Source organism: Rhinoderma darwinii, chromosome 2, assembly GCF_050947455.1.
Source record: "Rhinoderma darwinii isolate aRhiDar2 chromosome 2, aRhiDar2.hap1, whole genome shotgun sequence".
In the NCBI taxonomy this organism is placed as follows: Eukaryota; Metazoa; Chordata; class Amphibia; order Anura; family Rhinodermatidae; genus Rhinoderma; species Rhinoderma darwinii.
Genome location: NC_134688.1, coordinates 117,073,962 through 117,094,088, shown reverse-complemented (window position 1 = coordinate 117,094,088; position 20,127 = coordinate 117,073,962). Strand labels below are relative to the sequence as shown.

General features: G+C 45.1%; 1 protein-coding gene and 1 long non-coding RNA gene across 2 annotated transcripts in view; one reads left to right on the top strand and one right to left on the bottom strand.

Annotated features, from left to right (window-relative positions):
- LOC142740789 (uncharacterized) overlaps positions 1–20,127 on the top strand; it is a 65,777-nt gene that overhangs the window by 26,215 nt on the left and 19,435 nt on the right. The window lies entirely within an intron of this gene.
- FKBP11 (FKBP prolyl isomerase 11) overlaps positions 12,384–20,127 on the bottom strand; it is an 83,142-nt gene continuing 75,398 nt past the window's right edge. The window contains exon 6 of the mRNA XM_075850213.1: positions 12,384–12,621. Within this exon, the coding sequence (XP_075706328.1) occupies positions 12,404–12,621 (218 nt within the window). The 3' untranslated portion in view covers positions 12,384–12,403. The remainder of the gene's footprint in view (positions 12,622–20,127) is intronic.

Genomic DNA, 20,127 nt, shown 5'->3' with positions numbered 1-20,127 from the left:
TATCGCTCTCACTTGGCACGTGTGTTCACTCACCTTATATCACTATTCATATATTTTTTTTATTATTGATATATTTATATATATTTTTATATATTTTTTTATTTATGCATATATATCTCCTTATTTTTTTCTTACTTTAGGTCCTTATACTCTTTGTATTTGTATAGCTTGTATATTGTTATTATTTTTTGTATATATATTGGAATGCATTTATGTATGTTTATGTAATTATAGAGTTTTGTGACACTGTTAAAAATCCTATCTGGATAACATATTGAGGGGAGAGCTTACTAGTTTGTTTGTAACTTCGAGACAAACACTTAGTAAATGAACAGACAATACCATTATAGGTTGGATGGATACTCTTGGCTATGCGAAGCGCAGGTATAAGACACAAGTATCTTTATTAAAGCTCATTCCATTAGAAGCACCACTTCCTCCAAGGCAGCGGCTAAAGGAACTCCTTTGGATTCCATCCTTAAAGGGAATGTGTCGCTATAATTTTTTTAATTTTTTTTGTCAGTTAAACAATTTTTTCACAAGTCAGAAAATATTATAAATTAGATTCTAATTTATAACATTTCCATGTGCTGGCCACTAGAGGGAGCAGTTCCAAAATTGCAGCATGATCACTGTGGTAAAGCAACCTCATTGATTTCTGTTGCAAATTCGGGGTGGACACACTCTCCTCTAGTGTCCTCACACAATCCCTCCTCCCTTCTTCTGGCTAGTGCCAGGCGGGGGAGGGGTTTGAATGTCTTCAAACCGCCTACACTGTGTGCCACCATTTTCAGATAGTATCACACAGTCGCACATCATACACTAACATAAATTACCTGCTCCTGCCGCCGCCTCCGCCTTCGCTCGTCTAGCAAGTTCTTGCCGCCCATGCTCCTCTTCCTTGCGCCTTCACTTCGTTGAACATATGGCCTAAAGCCGTGGCCGGAAGTCGTCATCTTACTGTCCAGCAGCGGCTTCCGTTCCACATGAAAATGGCGCCTGATTTCGCTCTACGAACGAGCTTCGTTCTGGTCTGTGTGGGAACTGCGCATGCGCAGTTCACACACAGACGGCGCACTCTTCTGAGAATGGAACGGCTCTTAGCATCTTAGAATGTGTCGTTAATCAACACATACAGAGATGAAAAAAATGGCAGCCCCCATAGAGAAGTAAAAGTATTAATACATTAAAAAGTTGAAAGTGACAACATAAGTAAATAACATTTTAGTTTACATTATATAAAAAGCAATATAATTACAAAAAAATAAAAATAAATCATGACACCTTCCCTTTAAGGCAGCTAGATGGTCATCAGAGAGGACCTTTATTAAACACTACTGGAGACCCTCTGACATAAATCTTATCTGATCTATGAGAGCTACTACCAGGTGTGTGCAACTCTATCCAATAGCTGTTGCTAGTTGGCTGGCCAATTCCCTAGAACAAATGTAGTTTGCAGATCATAGATTCCTGCAAACTGATCTTTGTTAGTATACCTGCCAAATGGAGGCCCGGACAAGCTTATGGCCTCTGTCTGACAATGGAGCCATATGGACACTTTTAGCATATATTTCGGGAGCTCTAGTGAGTCTTTTTTTCCCCCTATTGCAGAAGAGGTTTACTGGCATCTGGACTGCAGATATTTTTGGTCACTTTTGTTTTTAGGAGATGTGTGTATTAGGGCATGTTAGTCCACTGCGCTATTGATTCCGTAAAAAAAAACGGAAACCTGCTGGAACGGTGACAAACGGAAACCATTAGCAATGTTTCCATCACCATTGTTTTTAGGAGATGTGGTGTGTATTAGGGCCTGTTAGTCGACTGCGCTATTGATTCCGTCAAAAGAACGGAAACCTGCTGGAATGGTGACAAACGGTAACCATTAGCAATGTTTCCATCACCATTGATATCAATGGTGATGCAAACGGAAGCTAAGGTTTACGTTTGACTTTCTGTTGTGGGGTTCCACGACGGAAACCTCAGACGGAACCCCTCGACGGAAAGCCAACGCTGATGTGAACAGGCCCTTAGGCTTTGCTGGTGTCATGACTTTAGCCACAGACATTTTTTGCAACTTTGAATGCATTTTTTTACTTAACATTATACTTTGATACAAAATTGCATTAAGCACCCATGAATGTAAAGTGCTGGGCATCTACTTTCATAAAACATATTAGTATGGGGGTATAAAAATACCCTTGTATGATTTACGGTTTTAGTTGTGTATGTCAAAAAGTGAGAAAACTGTCCCAGCAGCAAAAGGCTGGGTTTACACGACCATGTTACATCCGTAACGTACGGAACGTATTTCGGCCGGAAGACCCGGACCGAACACAGTGCAGGGAGCCGGGCTCCTAGCATCATAGTGATGTACGATGCTAGGAGTCCCTGCCTCTGCGTGGAACTACTGTCCCGTACTGTAATCATGATTACAGTACGGGACAGTTGTCCTGCAGCGAGGCAGGGACTCCTAGCATCGTACATCACTATGATGCTAGGAGCCCAGCTCCCTGCACTGTGTTCGGTCCGGGTCTTCCGGCCGAAATACGTTCCGTACATTACGGACGTAACATGGTCGTGTGAACCCAGCCAAAGGGTTAAATATCATAAAACATTCAGTATGACAAATATGCAACAAAAAGGGGACATGTGAATGGGAGGAAAGTCCTTTGATATAGCACTGTACAACAAATTCACCACTACCACTATATTCTGCATCTTGATGAGTAGGCATAGAATGATGCAGTGCTCCAGACCAAAAAAAATTACCTAGGTGCCTTTGGTTCCTAAACGGAAAAAATTTACAAGCCAAATACAATTTTCAGTCGACAAATTTAAAGTGGTTGACAAGGCATACCTCAAACGCCCAGCGAGTATCGTACACAGGTCCTGTCAGGATTCAAAACCAAAGACTGCTGTGTCCCAGGCAGTAGCTCTCCTCATTGAGCCATCTGGATCGTTGGACAGCTCCACTGCTGATTCTATTGTCCATGTTCTCCTCATTCCCAACCTCTATGGAGTCCTTGTCTTGATTGCTTTTTCACTTTTGGCTTACAATATTAGCCTGGCCCTTGCATTTCCTCCAAGCCAGACTATTGAGCTTCCTGTCTGTAGTCAAGTTCCTTGCTGCCTCTCTACAAACTGTTGCTGCTCATTTATGTTCTGGACTCGAATTGTTTTCTGACCACATGTCAAGTTGGGTTCGTGGACCCACTGGGCCGTACTGCCTTGATCGTATGGCAGTTGGCCAACAGGGCGCAGGTAACAGTCTATAGTTCGTATAGTGTACCTGTGGCAGCTCGGACAGTAGCAGGGAAGGCTTGGCTGGGACTAGGCAGCAGGCAGATGTCAGGCGTGGTGTAGCAGGACAGGCGTGGTATGCAGCACAGCACGACTACTGCTCAGCACGGCACTTGACCAGGATAGCACGGGAAACAGGAAAACACTAGGAGACCATTTGCATAGACAAACTTTGGGTATGACAACAACGCTCAGGCATTGGAGGAAGGGGCTGGCCCTTCTTATAGTCCAGGGTACTCATGGGCTAATTTTACATTAAAGTCCGGTGCGCACGCTGCCCCTTTAAGAGCGGACACGAGCATGCATGTTCACCCTACGGGACCCCGCCGGGGTGAGCGGAAGTGAGCGCTGGCATCTCCTGAGGAAACTGGGGCCAGCGCTCGCAGACCCATGGCTGCGGCCGTCAGGAGGTGAGTGAGCCTGACAGCCCGCGGCCATGACACCACATCTATTCTTCACGCTATCTTTTGCTGCTTATCTATGTATCAAAGCATGACTGTTACTTGACAACTCTTATTATCCCTACCTGCCAGATTGTTTCAGCCGGTGGACTCAGAATCTGCTACAGACCTTGACAGGTCCAGTTGATTATAATTGGATTATGCACGATACTCGCTGGGTATCTGACCGTTGCCTTGGTGAATGCACCGCCCAGCCTGAAAGTTGCATCTCTCCATGCCCGATGGGGGCACTGCTGTCACTTTTATGGTGCCACTCTGATGGCAATATTGGGACACTAATGGTGCTTTTTATGGGGGTGCTACTTAAACAATTACACACTAACTCAAATTATTTTTGTCTTCTGCGGTGAGAGGCTGGAGTTAATCCATAGACATAGAGACAATATGCTTGAGTCTTTAATTATGATCAGCACTTTGGACACTTGGCTGCTGTCTCAGACTCCAGAAACGGTTTCCCTGTGTTCTGGTTTATTTATTATCAGCAGTACTACAACTGGTGACCCTCAGCAGTTGCATCATACATCTGTAGCACAGGCTGAGGCTAGTGCTCATTGCATTCCATTGTCTGTGCTGCTGATGTTGAACACAGCCTCCATGTAATGTCCGTGGCTGCGGGCTGTCAGCTCCAATCCCCTCCTGACAGCTGCAGCCACGTGTCGGCAAGCGCTGGCCCCAGCCTCCCCCTCAGGAGACGCCAGCGCTCATTTCCACTCAGCTCAGCCGGATCCCGTAGGGATCAGCGCGCGTACCGTCTTCTTGACAAACTTTGACCCGTGAGTACCCTGGACTATAAGAGGGGTCCAGCCCCCTGCTTCTATGCCTGAGCGTTGTTGATGTTTCCTAGTTTGTCTATGTGATGGCCTCCTAGTGTGTTTCCTGTTTCTATACCTGTTCCAGTTCCTGTTTCTGTACCTGTACCTGTTCCAGTTCCTTGTATTCCATACCATCCTGGTCGAGCACTGTGCTGTGTCAAAGTCAGGTCGTAAAATATTCCACGTCTGACCTGCTTCACCTCGCCTGACGTCTACCTGCTGCCTAGTCCTAGCCGAGCCTGCCCTCTGCTGTCTGAGCTGCCACAGGTACCTATACGAACTATAAATATTCACCTGCACCCTGTTGGCCAGCTGCTTTACCGCCAAGGCGGTACGGTTCAGTGGGTCCACAGACCCTTCGTGACAGTATGCTCAGGCCATGGACCCCGCTGGTCGATTCAAGACCATGGCGACGTCACAGGTGATGCGAGCGGATATGCTCGACCTTCGGTCTCGACAGGACCAACTCCTCCAGGCGTTGAATATTCTTGCACGTCGGCAGGAGACACAAGCTGATGTTCCTCCTACTACACCTCCTGTCAGTGTTGATCATCAGACTACACCTCTTGGCAGCGTTGACCCTCGTGTTTCTTTGCCACTTCCTGACCGCTATGATGGAGAAGCAAGTACCTGTCGTGGATTTTTGAATCAGTGCCAGATCCACTTCAGCTTGTATAAAAATACATTTTCGTCTGATGGCGCAAGGGTCGCTTTCATCATCTCTCTCCTCACCGGCAAGGCTCTTGCATGGGCGAACCCTATCTGGGAGAGACAAGGACCAGAGACCCGTGACTTCCAAGCCTTCCTACATTTTCACATGGTGTTTGAGGAGCCTGGACGGGTCTCATCTGCAGCGGCATCTTTGATTAACCTACGCCAAGGAGACACCTCCGTGAGTGAGTACGCCATCCACTTCCGCACCCTGGTGGGAGAGTTGTTATGGAACAATGAGGCTCTGGTGGTTGCATTCTGGCGTGGACTGGCTTCTAGAATTAAGGACGAACTTGCCGCTCGGGATCTGCCATCTACACTGGAAGACCTCATCTTTCTGTCTGCCCAGATTGATATACGGATCCGAGAACGCCTCCAAGAGGTTCGACGGGTGGGAGTCCTTCCCAGTCTGGCCCCTACTTTGCAGCAACCCCTGCTGTCCTCAGATGTCGATCCTCCTAAGGAGTCGGTAATAATAGACCAGTGTATGTTATCCACGCATGTCTGGACTCTGTCTTTATTGCGGCCTCAGTGGCCATCTCGTACGCCTGTGTCCCCAAAGATCCCAAAGCCTAGGGTTGCTAGGAGTGACAACCTTGGGTAAGAATGGACTTTCGTCTAGATCGTCCATACCTGTGACCATAGTGTCCTGTGAGAAAACGCATCAGGTCTCTGCATATCTGGACTCTGGATCCACTGCTACTTTCATCCGTAGAGACCTGGTGGATCTTCTGCAATTACCCACCACCCCTCTGGAGAACCCGTTGACAGTAGCTTCAGTGAATGGACTACCTCTGCCAGACCCAGTAATAGATGTGACCAAGCCGCTGAGGCTCCAAGTTGGAGCCCTTCTCTCCTTGCCAGAGACTATGTCCATGTCCACCTATGTGAAAGAGAACTTGGAGAGGGGCTTCATACGAAAGTCTTCTTCCCCGGCAGGAGCTGGGTTCTTCTTTGTCAAAAAGAAAGATGGCTCTCTTCGTCCTTGTATCGACTACCGAGGTCTCAACCAGATCACGGTGAAGAATAAATATCCGTTGCCACTGATCTCTGAACTGTTTGATCGTATACGTGGTGCCCAGATTTTTTCTAAACTAGACCTGCATGGGGCTTACAACCTAGTCCGGATTTGCCAGGGTGATGAATGGAAGACTGCATTTAACACCCGTGATGGACACTATGAGTATCTAGTAATGCCCTTCGGCCTGTGTAATGCTCCCGTGGTCTTCCAGGCGTTTGTGAATTACATTTTCCGTGACCTCCTCTATGTTTGTGTAGTAGTCTACCTTGATGACATCTTGATTTTTTCTCCAGATCCTATGACGCACCAGAGACATGTCCGTCAAGTTCTGCTACGGTTAAGGGAGAATCGTCTGTACGCCAAGTTGGAGAAGTGCGTGTTTGACAATGATGCTCTACCCTTCCTGGGCTACATCGTCTCGAATCGAGATGGATCCTGAGAAGGTAAAGTCTGTTTTGGAGTGGCCACATCCTCAAGGCTTGAGGGCCATACAGCGCTTTTTGGGATTCGCTAATTTGAACAGGCAGTATATTCCAACCTTCTCCTCACTGACTTCTCCCATCTCTAACCTTACTAAGAAGGGTATGAACGCCAAGGTGTGGACTCCTGAGGCAGAGTCCGCATTCAACAGCCTGAACAGTGCCTTCACGTCAGCCTCTATCCTCCATCATCCGGATATCTCTCTGCAGTTCTCGTTGGAGGTGGACGCATCCTCTGTCGGTGCTGGTTCACTCGTGTTCCAGAGAGGTCCCAAGGGCAAGTCAAGGGTATGTGGATATTTTTCTAAGCTCTTCTCTTCCGCAGAACGCAACTACTGGATTGGGGATCGGGAGTTACTGGCCATCAAACTGGCTCTGGAAGAATGGAGACATCTATTAGAGGGCGCAGCTCATCCGATCCTGATTTTTACAGACCACAAGAATATGACCCACCTCCAGACGGCCCAACAGCTGAACCCTCGTCAGGCCAGGTGGTCACTGTTCTTTACAAGGTTCCAGTTTGAGCTCAATTATCGCCCGGCCGACCAGAATGTGAGGGCCGATGCCTTGTCCAGGTCTTTTGAGACGGAAGACACCTTGGAGAGTCTACAGAATATTATTGATCCGTCTTGCATTATCTGTCAATCCCCTGCAAGTTGGGGACATTCCTCCAGGAAGGACTTTTGTGCACCTGGCTGATCGTGGAAGAATCCTCCACTGGGGACACTCCTCTAGACTGGCAGGTCACGCGGGGACCCATAAAACCCAGGATCTGATTGCTCGTCATTTCTGGTGGCCCACGCTGCCCAAGGACATTATGGACTTGGTTTCTTCCTGTTCTGTATGTGCAGCCAACAAGGCCACTCACTCCAGACCTGCTGGTCTGCTCCAGCCATTGCCTGTGTCCAATGCTCCCTGGCAGCATATAGTTATGGACTTTATTACGGACCTGCCTTTCTCTGCTGGATGCAGTGCTGTCTGGGTGGTGGTGGACCGATTTTCGAAGATGGCCCACTTCGTTCCTCTGACCGGTCTTCCTTCCGCACCCCAGCTGGCCAAGCTGTTCATCCAAAACATCTTTCGCCTGCACGGCTTGCCACAGCATATTGCGTCTGAACAGGGGGGGGGGGGGTGTTCAGTTTACCTCGAGTTCTGAAGAGCCCTCTGCGGACTCCTCGGTGTGAAATTGGACTTTTCATCAGCCTACCATCCTCAGTCCAATGGTCAGGTCAAGAGGATCAATCAGATCTTGGATAACTACCTACGCCACTTCATTTCCAAGCAGCATGATGACTGGGTGCATTTGCTCCCATGGGCAGAATTCTCCTACAATAATCGTACCAGCGAGTCCACAAGGAATACGCCGTTCTTCATTGTTCACGGCCAGCACCCACTAATTCCTCTCCCGATGCCCGATACTTCCGAGGTTCCTGCAGCTGACTCCACCTTTAGAGACTTCCTACAGTTCTGGCAGCAGACTCGATCCTCCATCCTAATTCCGGTTGACCGCATGAAACGGAAGGCTCACACAAGGAGAAGAGAACTTTCTCAGTTTCTTCCTGGCACGAGGGTCTGGCTGTCTTCCAGGAATATCCGACTAAGGGTATGTGCACACGATAGCTGCCTTTTACGTCTGAAATTACAGACTGTTTTCAGGAGAAAACAGCTCCGTCGTTTCAGACGTAATTGCTCCTCCTCGCATTATGCGAGGCGTCTTTGACGGCCGTAAATTTGAGCTGTTCTTCATTGAATTCAATGAAAAACGGCTCAAATTACGTCCAAAGAAGTGTCCTGCACTTCTTTGACGAGGCAGTCATTTTACGCGTCGTCGTTTGACAGCTGTAAATTACAAAACCAGAAAAAAGAACAAGTCACGACCAGGTAATTGAAAAAATACAAACAATCTTTATTAAAGTCAATTAGACACACAGAAAAAAACATAACAGTTATACATAATAAAATACCATAGACCCTCAAACAGAAACGGAATCCGAACATAAAAGCAGAGTGGCCCCCCAGATGTACAAATGGTCCAATACCTCCTATACATGGCTAAACATGCAAGGCAATATAGTATACCTACACCTACCTAGCAGGAGATGAAAATAGGAGACCGGGACCGGGAGAGGGGACCTCTGCTTAACCCGACGCGCGTTTCGCTGGTGCTTCGTCAGGGGTTGACGAAGCACCAGCGAAACGCGCGTCGGGTTAAGCAGAGGTCCCCTCTCCCGGTCTCCTATTTTCATCTCCTGCTACGTAGGTGTAGGTATACTATATTGCCTTGCATGTTATGTATACTTAGGACTGCACTTTATATATACTTTTTTATATTGCACTTATGTGTCCATCTGTGCAGGGCGTACCACGCCTAGCACCTGCTCAGTAATCTATATGTATGCACTTTAGCCATGTATAGGAGGTATTGGACCATTTGTACATCTGGGGGGCCACTCTGCTTTTATGTTCGGATTCCGTTTCTGTTTGAGGGTCTATGGTATTTTATTATGTATAACTGTTGTTTTTTTCTGTGTGTCTAATTGACTTTAATAAAGATTGTTTGTATTTTTTCAATTACCTGGTCGTGACTTGTTCTTTTTTCTGGTTTTGTTAAAATTAGTCACTAGGACCACTAGTACCAATTGGGGTATTGTTCGGTTTGTTAAGCTGTAAATTACAGGTCGTCGGCACAGTACGTCGGCAAACCCATTCAAATGAATGGGCAGATGTTTGTCGACGTATTGTAGCCGTATTTTTAGGCATAAATCGAGGCATAATACGCCTCGTTTACGCCTGAAAATAGGTCGTGTGAACCCAGCCTTAGGGTGCTATTATGCAAATTTGACAGCCGCAGCCACGTGTCGGGAAGCGATGGCCCCAGCATTCTCCTCAGGAGACGCCAGCACTCGCTTCCACTCAGCTCAGCCGTATCCTGTAGGGGCAGCGCGCGTACCGGACTTCTTGATGAACTTTGACCCGTGAGTAACCTGGACTATAAGAGGGGTCCAGCCCCCTGCTTTTATGCCTGAGCGCTGTTGCTGTTTCCTAGTTTGTCTATGTGATGGTCTCCTAGTGTTTCCTTTTCCTTGCATTCCATACCATCCTGGTCGAGAACCGTGCCAAAGTCGTGACGTGCTGTATTCCACGTCTGACCTGCTTCACCTCCACTGACGTCTACCTGCTGCCTAGTCCTAGCCGAGCCTGCCCTGCTTGCTGCTGTCTGAGCTGCCACAGGTAACTATACGAACTATAGACATTCACCTGCGCCCTGTTGGCCAGCTGCCTTACCGCCAAGGTGGTACGGTTCAGTGGATCCACAGACCCTTCGTGACACTCCATAGGTCTCCATCTCTCTATAGTACTGCTGGTAATAAATCAGGAAACAGGGAGACTCCATAAACTGCAAATGTGTTACTCAGACGGCGGCGGCAGCAGCAGCACACACCTTCCTTTACAAACCCTGAGTAGCCCTTATCAACATCTTTGATGGCTTACTCATATTTTTGCCAGAGAAGGGAGAAAATTTCTTCTCACATGTTACAAAGCAAGGGAGCCGCATGTATGGAGAGCATGTGTGGAGGTTTTGGGCAACCGCTTCATTGGCAGAAATGGTGCCCTTTTCACTGGGGAGAGAGGTAGCCGTCTGTGCTGGGTATTTGTCTCTTGTAACAAATCACAAAAATTAGCAATATTAATTTAAAATCACTGCAAAAAAAACAAACTTACAATGGCAGATTCACACACCAATTCACATGAGGATGCAGGCAGACTTCAATCCTACATAGAGGGAGATTGAACAGATACGATGAGGACCCTTGACGCGGGTTGCGAGCTTGCGTATTTTAGCCAAAATATCAACCAATACGTCGTGTTTATCATGAATATTTATTGGGGATATTTTTTCAGGATGCAGCCAGGCCTTGTAATGCTGGGGGAGAATAGTGTGTGGTACACTAATAATGTGCTGGGCAGCCTGCCGTATGTAATAGTTTGGGCGTAAATAATAGGCTGTATGCCAGCATGGTGCACTACATATAACCTTGTGACTGGCACACTTATAGAAGCTATTTCTGTGTGCAATAATACTAAGCAGCCACACCCCCCTCTTGAATAGTAGGCGTGAGAGTGTCTGTTCATCAGTATATTGCAGCTGTTGCAATCGCCCTATACGTAGGATTGTAGTCTGCCTGCATCCTCATGTAAATAGGTGTGTATCTGCCATTGTGAGTAAGTTTGTCTTTTGTCTCTATCGTAATATTATTCAGTAATCATTCCCCTACGTAAATATTATTCCCTTATGTAAACATTCCCCTACGTAATATTATTCAGTAAACATTTCCCTCCTGACAAATGGAGGCCCGGACAAGCTTATGGCCTCTGTCTGGCAATGAAGCCATATGGACACTTTTAGCATATACTTCAGGAGCTTTAGGTGGACTTGTGTTTCCCTGGCGAGCAGAGATGGGTCTGTGTCATGTCTACTATATGCAGGGGGAATAGATATTTTTTGGTCTTAAAGTTACAGCAACGGAAAAGCAGCGGCGGGGCAAGTTGCAAATGGCGACATGACTGTAAATTAATGTCACTGTTTGCGAATTCTAGGGCATATTAGCAACTATTTTGGTCGCAATCTTAAAGAGGCTCTGTCACCAGATTTTGCAGCCCCTATCTGCTATTGCAGCAGATAGGCGCTGCAATGTAGATTACAGTAACGTTTTTATTTTTTAAAAACGAGCATTTTTGGCCAAGTTATGACCATTTTCGTATTTATGCAAATGAGGCTTGCAAAAGTACAACTGGGCGTGTTGAAAAGTAAAAGTACAACTGGGCGTGTATTATGTGCGTACATCGGGGCGTGTTTACTACTTTTACTAGCTGGGCGTTGTGTATAGAAGTGTCATCCACTTCTCTTCACAACGCCCAGCTTCTGGCAGTGCAGCACTGTGACGTCACTCACAGGTCCTGCATCGTGTCGGCACCAGAGGCTACAGATGATTCTGCAGCAGCATCGGCGTTTGCAGGTAAGTCGATGTAGCTACTTACCTGCAAATGCTGATGCTGCTGCAGAATCAAGTGTAGCCTCTGGTGCCGACACGATGCAGGACCTGTGAGTGACGTCACAGTGCTGCACTGCCAGAAGCTGGGCGTTGTGAAGAGAAGTGGATGATACTTCTCTTCAGAAAGCCCAGCTAGTAAAAGTAGTAAACACACCCCGATGTACGCACATAATACACGCCCAGTTGTACTTTTACTTTTCAACACGCCCAGTTGTACTTTTGCAAGCCTCATTTGCATAAATACGAAAATGGTCATAACTTGGCCAAAAATGCTCGTTTTTTAAAAATAAAAACGTTACTGTAATCTACATTGCAGCGCCTATCTGCTGCAATAGCAGATAGGGGCTGCAAAATCTGGTGACAGAGCCTCTTTAAGCCCTGGAATGATGTGAAACTTTTAAAGGATTATAACCTTAAATAATAGCTGGAAACATCAGAGTGACCAGCGTGTAATCTAATGTTCTCCAAAGAAATGATCTAAAGTGGCCAGGTCTCCAATGCCCATAAACTCGCCCTCCAGTTTAATGAATTATCAGACTCAAGTGTTTGAGAAAATTAGAGTTCTTTATTTCCTTTTTGCTTTGTTCTTTTTTTCTTCCTTCAGTTTCTTCTTGGACACAGTTGGAGACTTTGACTTGGAGTAGAGATGGTAGCCAATCAGTCCCAGAAGGGTGGGCACTAAAGCAATGCAAAGCATAGGAAGCACATCATTTACCAGAGTCTGCCACTGGGTGGGCTTAGACAGTGATATGACTTCAGTCTCAAACTGTAGCACTGCATCGCCTGTAGAGAATTAAAAAAAAAAAAAACAGCAATATTTATTACATGCTTTTGCATTGGTGACACATTAATAACAACAAGATATATTATGTGTAACGTTTAGGCTTTTATGTGCAGAAATAGTAACCAGATAAAAAAAAGTGACGAAGTAGAAAACAATTTGTAAGTAGAACAAGTTCTGCATTATTAATGTACATATGTTCCTGACACACAAAGAAACAAAATATTGCTTATGTTTAAAGAGATTATGTCCTCTGGGCAGTAAAACAAGGAGGCTTGTGTAGTTAAAGTCTGGGGGGGGGGGGGGGGGGAATCTCTATAATCACCAGCAATCTGGCCCATCAGCTCAAAGCCAAATCCTAAAAGTGATGATCAAAATAAATGTTTATCCTTAAAATTAGAGAGAAAGAACGCAAAAAGTATGAATGAATGGCTGCATAGGAACATCGGGCATGGCAGACCCTCTGGGGGGGGGGGGGGGGCTTCTGAAGTGGGAAGCAAGGATCGTCAGTTAATTTTTTTCCTGTCCTATCCTTTTGTTTCCTTGGGATATGAGGCTCTGTTCACATGAGTGTTCTTGCAGTCTAGTGTACTTGATGGCAAGAATAGCAGTCTGCAGAACTATTATTGCAGTCAAAAATACTGGGAACCTAACCGACCACATTGTAAGTCAATGGGAATTAGTCAGTATTCACTGGGATATATTTTAAAGCAGATCTGCTATACTGGTCATGGCTCTGCTAAAGGGGTTTTCAGATACTTAAAGAGGCTCTGTCACCAGATTTTGCAACCCCTATCTGCTATTGCAGCAGATAGGTGCTGCAATGTAGATTACAGTAACGTTTTTATTTTAAAAAAACGAGCATTTTTGGCCAAGTTATGACCATTTTTGTATTTATGCAAATGAGGCTTGCAAAAGTCCAACTGGGCGTGTTGAAAAGTAAAAGTCCATCTGGGCGTGTATTATGTGCGTACATCGGGGCGTTTTTACTTCTTTTACTAGCTGGGCGTTCTGACGAGAAGTATCATCCACGTCTCTTCAGAACGCCCATCTTCTGGCAGATCACGCTGTGACGTCACTTCCCCAGGTCCTGCATCGTGTCAGACGAGCGAGGACACATCGGCACCAGAGGCTACAGTTGATTCTGCAGCAGCATCAGCGTTTGCAGGTAAGTAGCTACATCGACTTAAAAAAATCATAAATATTTGGTATCGCCACGTTTGTAATGGCCTAAACTATTAAAATATTATGTTATTTATTCCACGCGGTAAACGACGTAAGAAAAAAAAACGTAAAAAAACAATGCCAGAATTTCTGTTTTTGGTCACTTTGCCCTACAAATATTGCAATAAAAAGTGATAAAAAAAGTCACATGTATCCAAAAATGGTACCTATTAAAACTATAGCTCGTCTCGCAAAAAACAAGCCCTTATACAGCTACGAAAAAATGAAGTTATGGTTCTCACAACATGGCGACAGAATAAAAGACATTCTTTCTAGTAATTTTATTATGCAAAAAGTTGTAAAACATAAAAAGTGCTATAAATTTGGTATCGCCGGAATAGTACTGACCCGCAGAATAAAGTTAACATGTCATTTATGATGTACGGTGAACGCTGTATAAAAAAATCTATGCCGGAATTGCTGTTTTTTGGTCATTGCTGCCCAAAAAATAGGATGAAAAGTGATCAAAAAGTCGCATGTACCCCAAATGGTACCAGTGGCGTAGCTCTAGGGGTCACAACGGTCGCAATTGCGACCAGACCCCCTTAGCCACACAGCGCTGACCGCGCTGGTCCCGCTTCCTGAACGCTGGAGCTCCAGCATTCACTTTGCCATGAGCGGCTCGGCGCAGGTAGGCACGATGTTGTGACGTCATCGTGCCTGTCTGCGCCGAGTCATTCACAGCACAGACCGGAGGAGAAGGATCCTCCACATCGTGGGAATGGGGATAGGTAAGTAATTATGTTATTATTTTTCTATTAGGCACTATGGGCCATTATACTGGGTAGGGAAGGGGGGCTGATATGGTGGCAGCTATAGGAGCATTTTACTATATGAGGGGCATAATATACTGTATGGGCGTCATTATGTTGTGGGGGCATTATACAGTTAGGTCCAGAATTATTTGGACAGTGACACAATCTTCATGATTTGGGCTCTGCATGCGCCCACATTGGATTTAAACTGAGATGCAATTGAAGTGTAGACTTTCTGGTTTAATTCAAGGGGTTGAACAAAAATATCCTGTGAAACATTTAGGAATTGCAACCATTTTTCTACACAGCCTCCTCATTTCAGGGGCACAAACGAATTGGACAAATTAACATTACCATAAATAAAATGTTATTTTTTTTTTAATACTTTGTAGAGAATCCTTTGCGGGCAAAGACTGCCTGAAGTCTGGAACCCATGGACATCACCAAATGCTGGGTTTCCTCCTTTGTGATGCTTTGCCAGGCCTTTACTGCGGCGGTCTTCAGTTTCTGCTTGTTTGTGGGTCTTTCTGCCTTAAGTTTTGTTTTAAGAAAGTGAAATGCCTGCTCGATCGGGTTGAGATCTGGTGATTGACTTGGCCATTGCAGAATATTCCACTTCTTTGCCTTAAACTCCTGGGTTGCTTTCGCAGTGTTTTGTGTCATTGTGCATTTGTACTGTGAAGCGACGTCCAATCAACCTTGCTGCATTTGGTTGAATCTGAGCAGAAAGTAAATCCCTGAACACTTCAGAATCCATCCGCCTGCTTCTGTCTTCAGTCACATCATCAATAAACACTAGTGACCCAGTGACTATGGCAGCCGTGCATGCCCATGCCATCACACTGCCTCCACCATGTTTTACAGAGGATGTGGTGTGCTTTGGATCATGAGCCGTTCCAAGCCTTCTCCATACTTTTTTCCTCCCATCATTCTGGTACAGGTTGAGCTTAGTTTTATCTGTCCATAGAATGCTGTTCCAGAACTGGGCGGCTTCTTAACATATTATTTGGCAAAGTCTTTCTATTTTTGAGGCTGATTAATGGTTTGCACCTTGTGGTGAACCCTCTGTATTTGCACTCATGAAGTCTTCTCTTTAGGCTGGGTTCACACGTGGCGGAATTTCACTTGAATTCCGCTGCGGACACTCCGCAGCGTTAATCCGCAGCGGAGCCGTTTCTCCATTGACTTCCACTTCTATTTAGAAGTGTTCGTTTAGACGATGCGTAAAATTCCGCTGCGGAGCATAGGCTGCGGAGCGGAATTTGGTGTCCGCAGCATGCTCTGTCTGTTGCGGAGCAGTGGCGGACTGGTTGCGGACTCATGGCGGAATTTCTCCATTGACTTCAATGGAGATTCTAAATTCCGCAATGAAGTCCGCAGCTGTCATGCACATGTCATGTGTGCTGCGGATGCGTCTCGCTTTTTGGACATGACATTTCTTCATTCTGGCTGGACCTATGTATTTCTAGGTCTACAGCCAGACTGAGGAAGTCAATGGGGCTCCCGTAATTACGGGAGCGTTGCTAGGAGACGTCAGTAAATAGTCACTGTCCAGGGTGCTGAAAGAGTTAAGCGATCAGCAGTAACTGTTTCTGCACCCTGGACAGTGACTACCGATCCCAATATACAGCAACCTGTAAAAAAAATAGAAGTTCATACTTACCGAGAACTCCCTGCTTCTGTCTCCAGTCCGGCTTCTCAGGATGACGTTTCAGTGTAAGTGACGGCTGCAGCGGTCACATGGACTGACGCGTCATCCAGGGAGGTCGGGCTGGATGCCGAAAGAGGGACGCGTCACCAAGACAACGGCCGGTAAGTATGAAAGTCGTTTACTTTCACTAGGGAAAGTGCTGTCCCTTCTCTCTATCCTGCACTGATAATAGAGAGAAGGGAAGCACTTTTCCCGCAGTCCGCAGCAGCTAGTCCGCATCAATTTACTGCACATTTTGGGCAGATCCGCAGCCGTAATCCGCAACCCGGATTAGGTGCGGCATTGATGCGGACAGTTGCGGAGGAAATCCGCCACGTGGGGGCATGCCCTTATGGCAGACTTAGATACTGATACACCTAATTCCAGGGGAGTGTTCTTTACTTGGGTAGATGTTGTAAAGGGGTTTTTCTTCACCATGGAAAGGATTCTGCGATCATCCACCACTGTTATCTTCCGTGGACGTCCAGGCCTTTTGGAGTTCACAAGATCACCAGTGCGCTCTTTTTTTTTTTCAAGAATGTACCAAACTGTTGATTTGGCCACTCCTAACATTTGTGCCCTCTCTCTAATGGACTTCTTAATTTTCTTCAGCCGAACGATGGTCTGTTTCAATTGCATTGAGAGCTCCTTTGACCTCATGTTGTGGGTTCACAGCAGCAGCTTCCAAATGCAAATGCCACACCTGGAATCAACTCCAGATCTTTTACCTGCTTAATTGACGATGGATTAACGAGGGAATATCCCATTAACCGCTTCCCGACCGCCCACTGAAAATTCACGTCGGGACTTGCTGGGCTCTGTGCAGCGCCGACGTGAATTCACGATGGGTGTTAAAAGCGCGATCCGGGTGTCTCAGAGTAGCGCTGACACCCGGATCGCGCGGTTATCCCCTGCCTCTAGTCCCGGAGACATGACCGGGACCTAATTGGTTCAGGTCCCGGTCATGTGATCGCAGGGAAAGTTTGTTGTAGCAACGAACTGGAAAGTTTGTTGCTACAACAAACTTTCCCGGGGACCGATTGCAGGTACTGCAATCGGTTATAAGGCAAAACCGGAGGCCATACAACAGCCCCCGGGTCTGCCATGCACAGCAGCCTATGAGAACCAGCCGAAAGCTGGTCCTCATAAGCCAACTGTCAGTGTATCTTAGCGTCACACTGACAGTTTATAATACGTTACACTACCTAGGTAGTGTAATGTATTATAGCAGCGATCAGTGCTGCAGGTCTTCAAGTATGACAAGTAAAAAAAAAAAAGTAATAAAAATGTTTTATAAAAGTGTAAAAATAAGTTATAAGTTACAAAAACAAAAAATGCTTTTTTTTTTCTTATAATAAGTCTTTTATTATAGGAAAAAAATGATAATGTTAAAAAAAAGTACACATATTTGGTATGACCACGTTCACAACGACCCAAACTATAAAACTATAATATTATTTTTCCTGCACGGTGAACAGCGCAAAAAAAATAATTAAAAAACAATGTCAGAATCACTATTTTTTTTGGTCATCAACCCTCCAAAAATATAGAATAAAAAGTGATCAAAAAGTCGCATTTACCCTAAAATAGTACCAATAAAAACTACAACACGTCCCGCAAAAAACAAGCCCTTACACAGCTTTTTTGACTGAAAAATAAAAAAGTTATGGCTCTCAGAATATGGTGACACAAAAAATAAATAATTTTATCGAAAAGTGATTTTATTGCGCAAACACCACAAAACATAAAAAAACTATATACATCTGGTATCGCCGTAATCGTATCGACCCGCAGAATAAAGTAAAATGTCATTTATAGCGCACGGTGAAAAGTGTAAAAAAAAAAAAAGACAAAAAACATTGTCAGAATTTGTTTTTTTGTCACTTTGCTTGCCCAAAAAAATCTAATAAGTGATTAAAAAAAAATCACATGTACCCTAAAATGGTACCAATGAAAACTACAGATTGTCCCGCAACAAATAAGTCCTCGCACGGCTCCGGTGAAGAAAAAATAAAAAAAGTTCTGGCTCTCAGAATATAGCGACAGAAATTGTTCAGTGTCCAAAAGCGGATAAGATCGGGCGCCATTTATCAGTGCGACATTGGCCACATATCTGCAGATTATTATTTATTTACCAAATTATTATACCCTCTTATTATGTCCTGATGTACTCTGCCCAATTTACACAAACCCCCACATCATAAACTGAAATACCAGCAAAACCCCAAACAGAACAGTTACCAAGCAAAATCTGCGCTCCAAAAGCCAAATGGCGCTCCCTCCCTTCTGAGCCCCACAGCGTGCCCAAACACCAGTTTACGTCCACATATATGATATTTTATATCCGGGAGAACCCGCTCAACATTGTACAAGGTATTTGTCTTCAGTGGCACAAACTGGGCACAACATATTGTGCATTAAAATGGCATATCAGTGGAAAATTTTAATTTTCACTTTGCACCATCCGCTGCGCATTAACACCTTCGCGCACGACTTAATAGCATGTCGTGGTGCGGGGGGTTATATATGGAGCAGGCTCATGCGCTGCGCCCGCTCCATATTCTGCAGGTGTCCGCTGTGTATTACAGCTGACACCCGGGACTAATGGACAGGAACAGCGATCGCGCTGTTACAGGAGCCTGTAAAAATGATATTATACTGCAATACATTAGTATTGCAGTGTATTTGTACCAGCGACCTAATGATCGCTCGTTCCAGTCCCCTAAAGGGACTTTTGGGGGGTTTCCACTGTTTTGGTACCTCAAGGGCTTTGCAAATGCGACATGACACCCGAAAACCATTCCAGCTAAATTTGAGCTCCAAAAGCCTAATATTGTTCCTTCCCTTCTGAGTCTTGCCGTGGGTCCAAACAGCAGTTTATTACCACATATGGTGTATTTCTGTAATCAGGACAAATTGCTTTACAAATTTTGGGGTGATTTTTCTCCTTTATTCATTGTAAAAATTAAACATTTCTATGTTTTTTCAGAAAAAAAGTAGATTTTCATTTTCACGGCCTAATTCCACTAAATTCAGCAAAAAAACTGTGGGGTCAAAATGCTAACTATACCCCTAGAAAAATTCCTTGAGGGGGGTAGTCTACAAAATGGGGTCACTTTTTGGGGGGTTTCCACTGTTTTGCTCCCTCCAGGGCGTTGCAAACGCGACATGGCACTGAAAACTAATCCAGCACAATCTGCGCTTCGAAATCCAAATGGCGCTCCTTCCCTTCTGTGCTCTGCCGTGGGTCCAAACAGCAGTTTAGTACCACATATGGGGTATTGCTGTAATCGGGAGAAGTAGCTTTACAAGTTTTGGGGTGGTTTTTATTCTTTATTACTTGCAAATATTTTTTTTAATATTTTTTCAGAAAAAAAGTAGATTTTCACTTTCACAGGCAAACTCCAATAAATATAGCAGAAGACATGTAGGGTCAAGATGCTAACTATACCCCTAGATAAATTCCTTGAGGGGTGCAGTTTCCAAAACCGTTCACTTTTGGGGGATTTCCACTGTTTTGGCACTACAAGACCTCTTCAAACCCGACATGGTGCCTAAAATATATTCTAAAAAAAGGAGGCCACAAAATCCACTAGGTGCTCCTTTGCTTCTGAGGCCTGTGTTTCAGTCCATTATCACACTAGGGCCACATGTGGGATATTTCTATAAACTGCAGAATCTGGGCAATAAATATTGAGTTGCGTTTCTCTGGTAAAACCTTCTGTGTTACAGCAAAAAATGTATTACAAATGAATTGCAACAAAAAAAATACAGTTTGTCAATTTCCCCTCTACATTGCTTTAATTCCTGTGAAACGCCTAAAGGGTTAAGAAACTTTC